We start from the raw sequence: 12,232 nt of genomic DNA on the forward strand, positions 1-12,232 counted from the left end.
GCAATATGTATGGAGGCTACAACTCCCAGGGCAGGAGGACAATACCTTTTATTCATATGCACATCACTCCTTTTCCCAATTAGTCTACTTCTTTGTGCTGAAGACACAGACCCACAAGGTCACTCATACTTATATTTGCCAGGGGGTCGGTCAGATCACATGCCGATCAGACTGCAACACCACCGCCCTTGATGCGATGGCGCATGACTGCATGGTGCCTGCAGGATATACACTATAAGGAACACATAGGTCAGGCAATTGATGGCTTTTTTGCCTCAAGCTGGGGATAGGTGGATACCCTGGGTAAACTCGGGAAGGCTTTTAAAGCCACTCTTTATGGAGTGGCCACCAGTTATTTGTCAGGAGAAAAAGGAGGCGGACACAGTCTATTTCTCTACTGGAAACCCATATTTCCGCCCTCAAGAATCAGAGCCAGCAGGTTTCTAACGAACTGGCCCATTGGGAATTGAAACATGCCCAACAGCTCCTACGTCAGGTCCAGACGGATGGACCGAGGAGGTTTTGGCTTGCTTCTTGAAGCCGTATTTATCAGTGGGGTGACTAACCCAGCTCATTACTTCACAGGCTCTGTTCTACTATTCAACATTACACATCGATCCCATATCTTACAGATTGAACTGCTGGGAAAATTACTAATCCCTGACTGATTGCCCAACAATTTACATTATATTACCAGGGGCTATATGCTTGGCAAGCCACAATATCGAAGGAGCTCATAAAGGTGTTTGTCCTTGATCTACCCCTCCAAAGTCTCTTGGCGAGTGAATGGGCCTCTTTGGAGGGAGACCTCACGGCTGAGATGTTGCAAGTCCTGGCTCAACTTCAACTGGGAAAGACCCTGGGCCCGAACGGTCTCCTGACTGAAGTTTAAAAAACAATACATGCATATATTGAAGGATGCCTTGGCCGTGATCCTGCGGGAGGCCAAAGAGGTTGCTACCTCCCACCAGACTTTTGTAGGGCTGAAATGGTGGTTTTCTCCAAACCAGGAAGGGCCCTGGGCAAGTGCTCTTCAAATCGTCCCATGTCTCACCTTTACCTAGATTTTAAAATAATAGCAAAGTCATTGGCCAATAGGGTCCACCCAGAGCAATTGGGGTTAATAACCCAGAAAGACAGCAGACACAATATCAGATGCCTGCACAATGCTTTGATGCTGGCGGGGACTTTGGGTCACCAAGTGGTGATACTGCTTGCTTATCAGGGAAAGACCTTTGACTCAGTGAACTGGGTCTGTCCGTTTGCCCTGTTATGACGGTTGAATTGTGGGGCTAAATTTATTTCCTACATTTGATTATACATTAATCGTACCGCAACAGTGAGGGTGGGAAGTGACTGCTCCGATAACTTCCCAATAAAACAGGGTACGAATAAGGGGTGTCCACTGTCCTCTCTCTTATTTGATATTGCAGTTGAGTCCTTGGCAGCGTGGCTCCGGATAGTCACCCAGATGCAGGGGTTTGAGTGGAGGGAGGGAGTCTAGGCCAGTGTGGCGCTATAGGCAGATGACATCCTGATTTTCTTATCCAACACCAAGGTTACAGGCACAGGAGCCAAGCAACTGCTTAAGATATTTTGCAGGATCTTGGGCCTACACCTGAACATTGCAAAGTCCTCTGTGTTCCTGGCTAATTCCTAACCCCAAGACTTTTGATGGGCAGTGGATCTTCAGGTGGTCCCGCTATCTAGGGGTGTACATCACATTGGATGCAAAAACTGCCTGGGAGCATAACAGTCAATCATTCATGGAGTGGTTCTCTTCAGATATAAAAACTTGTTCCCTACTACCCGTCACTGCTGAGTAGATACACCATTTTTAAAATGGTATCACTGCCGAACTTTATCTATCAGCTACAAAACTACCCCTACGAGATCCCACGCTCCTTCTTTCACAAACAGAACTCCATGCTGCGCATCCTCCTGTAGAATCAGGGTTTTCCTCGCATTGCTCTAGTCAAATGTTAACAATCAACATACCCTTGCGGAATTGTGACTGCCAATGTTGAAGCATACTACAGAGCTACACAGTTATTGGTTGACAATGAGTGGTGGAGTGATACTCAAGTAGACCCAGCGTATGCATTGGAGAAATGCATCCTGCAAAGCATCCCGTTCCATTTCCTTCCTTCCTGCGGGGAGTGGGGGTGGGTTAGGAGAGCTGACAGTCTTGTTGATGACATTGTGGTACTGAAGTTATGAAAGTCCGCCCTAATGCAGATGGGTTGGGAGGGCAAACTTACAGAGCAGACGCCTTTGTGGGGAAGGAGGGCCTGGCTGCACTGCATACTAAGGCACTGGAAATCTCCCTGAATTTAACCAATTGGAAGGCAAATTATTGATGGGAGAATAGGGGTACCATAAAGTGGATAAAGTGGCAACGTTTTACCCTTCATTGCTTAACAACCAGCCCAAACCCTTTAGTGCATTGCGCACTGTTTGGGAGACTGACATAGTGGAACCTTCGGTGGAAGAGTGGACGGAGGCAATGGGGTCCCCACTGAAGCTCTGTAATAGCTGCTAGATTACGTTGGATACAGTAAAACTACCTCCACAGGATTTACCTTACCAGGCGGAGGTTGTGGAGGATGGGAGTGATCCCGTCCCTCTCTTGCCTCCAAGCAAGAGAGGGGCATCATACACATGGGCTAAAGGTGTAATAGGGTTGCCTCATTCTGGATGACTGTCCTCTGCTGCCAAGACTTGGTCCTGCCCTGAAGGATCCCAAGGATTCAAAGCTTGTCCTACTCCACACAAATGAAGACAAGAACAGATATAAATGGACATTACTTCGACTGGTGCTTTTAGTCACCAAACGGGATATAGCTCAACACTGGAAAGCCAAGAACCCCTCTGTCAGTGAGGGAGTGGAAAAAAAAAATAGATGACTGCATGCGGATGGAAAGATTGTTGCATGTGGTCCAGGGTTGTCCCTGGAAATACAATAAAATTTGGCAGGTGAGGGCAGATTACACAGGGCTACACTTGGAGCCACTGCGGTCTGGGGTTGATCAACTGGATGTGGAAATCAGGAGTTATAGAGGGCGGTCAGAAGGCAGCGACTCTCACAAAGGTTTGTCCTGATCCCAATTATTTTGGGCGGTGGGCTGACAAAGGGGGGGGGGGGGAAAGGGAGGTACACTGTCTGACTACTGTTGATAATTCACTCGTTACGTAAAGTAAAAGTAACACCTGACTTATTGAGGCATTGTGTTGTCAGAGATCCTTATGGCATCAATAAAATGGGTGTTTAAAAAAGCACAAAAAAACAACAACAACAAAAAAAAAGAAAAAAAAAAAAAGAACACAACAGTCATGATACCCAAGTGCACAGAAAACTGGAAGAACCAAAATGTTTCATGAAGATAACTGCAAAACTATGTGGAAAGAAAACTGTGAATCCAGAGTACATAATCTTGCACTGAGAACTGACAATATTTTAAAAAACAAAGAAATATGACCGAATGTTCTGATAAAGCTGCTAACCGGCCAAATGCAAAAACATGTAAAGACCCTGGATCTCCAACACCATAAACCAGAGAAACCGGAAACAGAGAAATTGTACTGTACAAGATAAATTATAGAAATAGCTAATTTAGAAATACTATTTAGACAACTGTTACTGTCAAAATAGATAATCTATCAGATAAAAAAAACACTCCAAGATTATACGCATTCAGACAGGCCTGACAAAGATGAAAAGGGTTCAAAATGAAACCTAATTACTGTGTTGATGTTAAACTTACCATTCTAAAGAAAAATCTAAGCAGGCTGAGAAACCGCAAACTTTTTGAAAGAAGGGGAAAGTGTTAGGCTGGGATTTTATAAAAGGTCTATAAATACTGTAAAACATATTCCTCAGAACTTCATGAAATATTGGCTCAAGTCAGAAGTTCTATTTGTTGATGGAGGTTTAAAAATAAATAAAACTTATTTACAAAAGATTAGTGAATCAACGGAGGAGGCATCCAATAAAACATGAAAGATATATTAAATGTCTGGGAACCCTGACATCTTGGGGGGCTATCAAAGAGTGTGCTTGAGGGCTTGAATCTTTAACATCAGCCTTTTGGGCCAGATGGTCACAGTTTATTTCAATAAGGCTCAGAGAAGTGCAGAGGTTCACGCATGGTGTAGACAAGTAGTCAACAAATATGTTGCGCTTGGGGGCTCCGTAGGACAATAAAGAATGAATTGACCATATAAAGAGCGATAAACGCATTAAACCACATTCTACGGCAAACTGATGGATGCAAATGTGTGGGACAGCACTTCGTAACAGCAGGGCATTTCTCCAGATACCTTTCCATCCCATTGTTTTCCACTAAGATGCACCACTATAGAAGGAGAACCATATGCAAACCATATGCAAACCAGGCTTAGCTATGCACTAATAAATGATGCCAACTTGAATGCTAGGAAAATCCCTTCTGCAACAGAACACATGTGATTTCAAGTGTAAGGTGGAGTTGGAAACTGATTAGTTAAGGCTGATTATGTTGTTCTTAGCCTGCAAAATGCATACACTCTTTATACATTTTGGTCCATCATTCGCCTTGCGCAACATGCACAACATCCTAGTTTCTAAGATGCTCACCGTGGGCTTTCAACCTTCCATAAGCCAACCATAGAGGTTGCAGTAGTAACAGGAGAGGTTTGAAGATTAAGAACTTTGAATTTAATATAAAAAAATAAGTAGGACCAATTATCAAGAGTTGGTAATGGGTGGTATTTTGAGGGTCATCATTGATAGAAGATCATTCGACAACAGAGTATATAATGGAAAAATGTTGAGGAGGATAAAATAAATCGGGATTCTCCCTCACCAATGTTGGTGACCGGTGGCATAAGGAAACCTTAGGGGCCACCCTAGCAATACCCAAACATTTGAACTGACAAGCTCAGGGGGCCTTCCTTTATGGATAGCTGACTGTTACACCCCCAACCCTCCACAGGGGCTGTAGGGGTGCTCATTACGCCCCATCCGTGACGCAGATATTCATGGAACATGACAACTGGAGCTCAAACCAACTTTATCAGTTTATGAGAAGCTCACAAAGATGAATGAAAAATGTGAGTAAATGAACACAATCCTTACAGGCTCATCATGACTTGCAGCGGCCAAGAAAGATAAAACATTTTGAAAGATGGAAAACGTCAAGTGCAGAGGGAGGGATGCAAAGGAGTCGGAGACAATAGGCAAAGGAAGAAGCAGAGAGGCATTTAGGCAGGGGATAAATGGTGTGGACTTTAAAGTGGTTGTATGAGAGAGGAGATGGGAAGGGATTCTTAAGAGACAGGAGGCGAGAGGAGGGGAGTATCTGACACGCAAACTTACCTGCCCATATGCTATTGAGGCAATGGCTCCAGCGGTATAACGCCCAACCCCTGGAAGCAACTTCTGAAGCTCCACTGCTGTACGCGGCATGTGACCTCTGAATTCTGACACCACCTGTTACACAGAAGAAGATTATGATACTGACGAAAAGGAAGCGCCTCTCTGTGTGCCCATCTCTTATTGATTGTCGAACTGGAGGGAGGAGAGTCCATCTCTTAACATATAACATCTCTTGTCTATCTAGGTCACATGATCACCCCTGCCATTACCCCCAACACTCACAACCGACGTTCCTTATCAGTGAGTTTTACACAAAGCATTCAAACAACTCCATAACTTGTTTAAAACAAACAGCGGCCCAGCAAAATGCAGATCACGCCTAGACAGGTTGTGAACAGCACCAGACCTGCACCGGAAGGCAGATGAAAATGAGACACACGATGAATGTGGTACCTAGGACAAAGAATGTATTTGAATGAGTAAGTAAGATAAATGAGCCATGAAAACATAAGCAGCAGTAGGGGTGTCTTTGCAAATGCGTCAGAAATACTTAGGGGGATACTTTCAGACTCCAAACACCAGTTGCCTCCACAATCCCCTACTACATAGCAAATTAAATGATATATATAATAGAGATATATAGACATATATGCACACAAAATGTAAAATTTAAAAATGTTCTATACATTTGAAGGGATTCGAAATCTGAGCCTAAAATGAAGTTGGTTTACTTGGCTGGATTCATTGTAGCAGCGCAGGTAAACAAACAGAATACAATATAGAACAGACAAGGGGTGGCCTCACTCGAAGTGTAAACAAAAAAAGAGTTTCAAATCATACAAACTGCTTAGGCTGGGGGTCCCGACTTCCAACAATGAATCAGTGGGTGTCCCCCAATTCCGGTAATGGTCCAGAGGGGTCGACAGAAGTCAAAAGGTTAATAACGGCATCATTACAGCCTCAGCATCAGGTCTGTTTTTTTATTAGAATATTTTTAGCAAAAATATCGCCCGGCAGAAACATCATCTTCCAAATATCTTTAACAAACATCCCATCCCACTGGGCGTATAGTTTCCATTATTATTGCTAACTGCAATGGGGCAATATTTTTGTTAACAATATTTTAATTATATTTTGGTGCAATGCCCTGGCAACTTTGCAACAACACATAATGAAACAATCAAACGCACGCAAACAAAAGAAAACCCAGAAACCAAACAGACTACAAAAATAATTTTTAACCAAATTTAAAGAAGCATTTGCAATGCAACAGCTCTCGCATTTAGTTGAGTTAGAGCTATTAGCATTGTAAACTCCTAACCAGACGTTTCTTGCCACATTAAATGGAAAAGAAAAAAAACGAGCGAGATTGCGCTGTGTAAAACATAGCGAGATCGCGCTGCGAAATAAAGAGAAAAAGTAGTCCAGAAACCACACAGAAAACATGGAGCCTAGTATGTTTCCAGTAGTTGGTCGGTGCGCTCGAGGAGGGCTAACCACCGGAAAAGGCATGACGTATGCATGCCTTAAACTAATGAAAGCAAGCGGATTTTAAAAGGCAAGCACACAAACCAATGTAAGGGACTGATGTGATATGGGCGTGGTTAGAAGCCCAAAGAGAGATTACATCAGGGGACAGAGCGCTTTGCGCTCGCCCCTAAAAAAAGGCCTAAGACTTTTCACATGCTTAAAAGCAGCCATCTTTCTTCAGCAAACTTACACTGGCAGTACGAGATGCTTGCACTGTTGTGACAGACTCTGGGCTACAGTGACTGCACTGTGGCAAGTGCCCTAAATCAGTGCTGCCGAGAACAAGTGCAAATGGCTGCCCTGGACATTAGGACAAAAACTACAATTTGCTCAGGAAGACAAAATACAGAGAAGTAACAAGTAACACTCACGTGTTACTAACCGTGGAAGTATCACTCAGCCAATCCTCAGAATCAGGAATATTGTTATTTCACATAGGTCTCTATGGACGACTTGTAGGGCAAACCTTTGTGGTGCGATTAGCTCAACGTCTTGCACCAGTAATATGAAAGCGTCAGATATTTTACCCAACGTGCGATTCGACTTCATCCATAGACTATGGCATTAGAGTGGGTGAAGGAAAGTCCCATGACAGCTTTGAGTAATGTAAGACATGGTCCTCCCTCAATTTTCTGGACGTCCTGACGAATACCCGCTAGCTGATATCCACTCAGTGTACTCCGAGGCTGCGGGACAAGGAAGAAGAGTAGGTTTACTCTGGGGCAGAATGAAGCATGAGGTTGGATTGGGGAGGTTTAGATTTTCAGGTGCCAGTAATATCTACCGTGTTGTTGTACACATTTCAGAATTCAGCAAGAAAGTGATGTATGGAAAATGGCATTAACGCACCTATATATAGACCTATGTTGGAATTTGTGTTAGAGATTCCAAAACGTTAACTTTACTTTATTGGCTGAATAAATGGGATCACAAACACCCAATTCATTTACCCTCTGAGCACCCATAGAAGCTTTTTTTTTAACTCTAGCTATCCAAAATGTCAAGGCAAGGTCATTTACTGGACTTAGTACAAGGAACGAAGGCGGACAACTGAAATACGTCCAAATGCCCTTGTCTTATTGAAAAATATGTTTAGAGATCATCTTCCCTCGTAACTGAACAAGAAAATGTTGGTCCCACAAAGATGTGGGGGGCAACTAACAATCACGTCCTTTCTTCAGTACCTGGTACCTTTCCAGCCTGAAAAGTAGTTTTTTTTTTTAAACTTCCTTTGAAAAAGTTAAGAAAGCCATCAAGTCTCATCTTTGCTGAAAGCATCAAGGGGAGGAACACTTGCACCTAGATCCACTCTTAGGGCCAGATGTAGCAAAGGTTTTTACCCATTCTGTGTCTATGGGAAAAAGTGTTCGTACATATGGCCCTTAATGTCTTGTGCTCTGTATGAACGTTGTTTTATCCTTACTAAGATCTTTCATAACTTTGCTTGAGTCACTGACAGTCGGGTGGATGTTGGTCAGCTAAACTGAGGATCACATTTAGGTTTTGAATTTGTTGATTGAGTGTTTGTGTCTGATGTTGAATATCTGAGGAAAAACAGAATTTGGAGTTGACACCGAGAGCTAAAAAAAATTGCTCTCTGATTTTGTTTATTTAAGGACTTTCGGTCTCAAGCAAGACAATTAAACAAGTCAGACTCAAACAATTTGCCAGTTGGTCTTCTAGGACCAAAAGTTAATCTCCAGATTATAACAAAGGGCATGAAACCAAAATCCTTCCAGGGCAGAATTCCTCCACCAGACATTGGTGCATACATTCTAGGGAGGTCGGGCAATCTGCCAACATTTGCCACCGCATCCACCAAACCAAAATAAATTCTCTGTGCTCCTATTCACATATATAGTGGACATGTTCATGTAATAAGACTTAAACATCAGGAAACAAAAAAAAGTGAGGAATGAGATGCAAACCATTAGAAAACGCAATGTATGATTGATTGAACTATGGGCGACACTAGGTGGCCAACCATCAATAAGTAAGAACCCTCACTGTGCATCCTATCAGCGAGGAGACATACCTCTTTAAATGGCCGAGGAAGAACTCTGTCCCCAAAAAAGAAAACTCTGTTATAATAATGTTTTCCTCAGTGACCATCCCAAGAAAGTTGCAGATGATGGTGTCAGAAAATGAAGTCTCGTTGATTCCAGAAGACTTGAAACCAAAGTGATAGAAGAAATAGAATGTGATTCTCTACTAAAAGGAACCATAACACAAAGGAAACTGATTAAAATGTCACAGAAACCGACCAATGCAAGGGCCCTTGTGACTAACAATATATGAAATTACCTTTGCAGGAGGAACCAATCTATCAGAATTTTATTTGACCTCTACAGCCGCACAAGCACTTATCATTCAGACAAAATAGGGTTAGAACTTCCTCAAGGTAGAGGGATTATTGTCAAAGATGGCTTATGGACCAGGCAGATATTTCAAATTCAATTCTTATTTCAATCAGGATTCAATGTAGACCCTGGAGTAGGGATGATGTGGTCGAACTACTTAGAGGGATGTATAGGCCTGGCAGAAGAATGGAGGACTTCTTTCTGAGGAGCTAAAGGGTGAGAGGTACGCCGGCCAGTTCGAATAGTGAGTGCACTACTGATCTAAGTTTCTTGGTTGGGATAAAGGATTTTTATTAGGTAGAAGACTGCAGCTTTGGTTACTTTGTTCATGTGTGGAATGAGTGTGAGTGCACAGTTTAGAGTGAACAGTATGGATCTGGCGTGGAGGAGGTTGATAGGACAATCCGTTTAAGTGCATTGAGAAAGGAGGGGGTCAAGGTACTTTTGCTGGAGGTAGAAATAATGTGTAATGCAGGTGTTCGATGGCATATGTTGCTGCAGATACACATGTTTGGCACAGTCCGCTGCCTGGTGTTGGGCTCGGAGTATTACAAGTTGTTTTTCTTCGAAGAAGTCTTTTTGGTCACGGGACCGAAGGACTCCTCCCTCCTCGGCTCCATTGCGCATGGGCGTCGACTCCATCTTAGATTGTTTTTTTCCGCTGTCGGGTTCGGACGTATTCCTTTTCGCTCCGTGTTTCGGTTCGGAAAGTTAGTCAGAATCTCGGAAGAAAGCGTCGGTATTGTTCCGTTCGGTATCGGGATAGTTAGGTACATCGACACCGATCATCGGAAGACTTTGGGGTAGTTTCGATCCCCCATCGGGGCCTGGTCGGCCCGACCGCGTGCGACATCGAAGCCGATGGAACGGAGCCCGTTTCGTTTCTGCCCAAAATGTCACAGTAAGTATCCTTATACAGATCAGCACTTGGTCTGTAACTTGTGCTTGTCCCCCGAGCACAAGGAGGATACCTGTGAAGCCTGTCGAGCCTTCCGGTCCAGAAAAACACTCCGGGACCGAAGAGCCAGGCGTCAACAAATGGCGTCCACGTCGACAAAACAACGTTTCGACGAGGAAGAGGAAACATTCTCGGTTCCGGAATCAGAATCCGGAGACTCCGACGTCGAACAACAGCAACAAACTGTGAGTAAGACGTCGAAAAGTAAATCCATCGACAAACCGAAAGCCCAGGGGACGCCACTGCCAACAGGCCATGGCTCGACCCATAAAACAGGCGACCCGTCGAAGGCGCCGAAAAAGGGCACGCCCATAGCGAAGACACCCGACTCCGGTCGAGGGACCGCCATGGAGCAACCTAGGAGCCGAGAAAGCGGCTCCGAGAGACAAAAACAAGATACCGGCACCGAAAAACATCGGCACCGAGAATCCATGCCGAAAGGAACAAAAATTCTGTCGGTGCCGAAACCGAAAAAAGATTCTCTCTCGGCGCCGAAAAATACCACACCTTCATCCTACTCAGAGGAACAAGGAATAAGTGGCCAAATGCACAGATTTGGACAAGAGCTCCAAAGTGTAGAATCGGACTACACACAAAAGAGACTGTCCATCCAGCACGACACAGGGAAGATATCAACCCTTCCCCCAATCATGAGGAAAAGAAGGATCGGACTTCCAAAGGATGACGCACAACCACAAGCCAAAGTGGTTAAAAAAGTCACGCCTCCGCCCTCTCCACCACAGGCATCGCCGGCACAAACACCGCCACAAATGCACTCACCAGCGCAAACTACCATAAGTCATGACAATCAGGATCAAGACGCTTGGGACCTGTATGACACCCCAGTGCCGGACAATGATCCCGAGTCATACCCCACAAAGCCGTCACCGCCAGAGGACAGTACCTCATACTCGCAACTGGTGGCTAGGGCAGCAGAATTCCACAATGTCCAACTGCATTCCGATCCTATAGAGGATGATTTTTTATTTAACACCCTCTCGGCTACACACAGCCAATATCAATGTCTCCCAATGCTACCAGGGATGTTACGGCACGCAAAACAAATTTATGAAGAGCCCGTAAAATCAAGAGCCATCACCCCAAGGGTGGATAAGAAATACAAACCACCACCCACAGACCCAGTGTTTATTACTTCGCAGTTACCACCTGACTCCGTGGTAGTAGGGGCAGCTCGCAAGAGAGCAAATTCACATACATCTGGCGACGCCCCACCTCCGGACAAAGAAAGCCGAAAATTTGATGCGGCAGGGAAAAGAGTAGCATCACAGGCAGCCAACCAGTGGCGCATCGCAAATTCACAAGCGCTGCTGGCCAGATATGACCGCGCACACTGGGACGAGATGCAACTTCTCGTAGACCATCTTCCCCAGGAATACCAAAAAAGGGCGCAGCAAATAGTGGAAGAGGGACAAACGATCTCAAACAATCAAATCCGCTCTTCACTAGACGCAGCCGATACTGCAGCAAGAACAGTCAACACTGCTGTCACCATAAGGAGACACGCTTGGCTACGCACTTCAGGCTTCAAACCTGTAATCCAGCAGGCTGTCCTTAATATGCCCTTCAACGAGAAACAACTTTTTGGCTCTGAAGTGGATACAGCCATTGAAAAACTTAAAAAGGACACAGACACGGCCAAGGCCATGGGCGCACTCTACTCCCCGCAGAGCAGAGGCTCTTTCAGAAAAACTCCATTTAGAGGGGGGTTTCGTGGCCAACCCAAAGACACCACCAGCCAACAAACAAGAACCACACCATATCAGGGTTCCTTCCAAAGGGGAGGTTTCAGGGGATATCAGGGGGGTCAATTCCCAAGGAGTAGGGGAAGATTCCAGACTCCAAAAACACCTCCACCTAAACAGTGACTTTCAAGTCACGCAACCCCTTCACTCAACACCAGTGGGGGGAAGACTAAGCCAATTCTACCAATCTTGGCAACAGATTACAACAGACAATTGGGTATTAGCAATAATCCAACATGGCTATTGCATAGAATTCCACAACTTC

At 44.5% G+C, this 12,232-nt stretch overlaps 1 protein-coding gene across 1 annotated transcript in view; it reads right to left on the bottom strand.

Annotated features, from left to right (window-relative positions):
• Positions 1-12,232, bottom strand: part of MUTYH (mutY DNA glycosylase) — a 132,273-nt gene that overhangs the window by 66,911 nt on the left and 53,130 nt on the right. The window contains exon 8 of the mRNA XM_069232833.1: positions 5,357-5,470. Coding sequence (XP_069088934.1) covers positions 5,357-5,470 — 114 coding nt within the window. The remainder of the gene's footprint in view (positions 1-5,356; positions 5,471-12,232) is intronic.

This window comes from Pleurodeles waltl, chromosome 4_2 (assembly GCF_031143425.1).
Source record: "Pleurodeles waltl isolate 20211129_DDA chromosome 4_2, aPleWal1.hap1.20221129, whole genome shotgun sequence".
Classification (NCBI taxonomy): Eukaryota; Metazoa; Chordata; class Amphibia; order Caudata; family Salamandridae; genus Pleurodeles; species Pleurodeles waltl.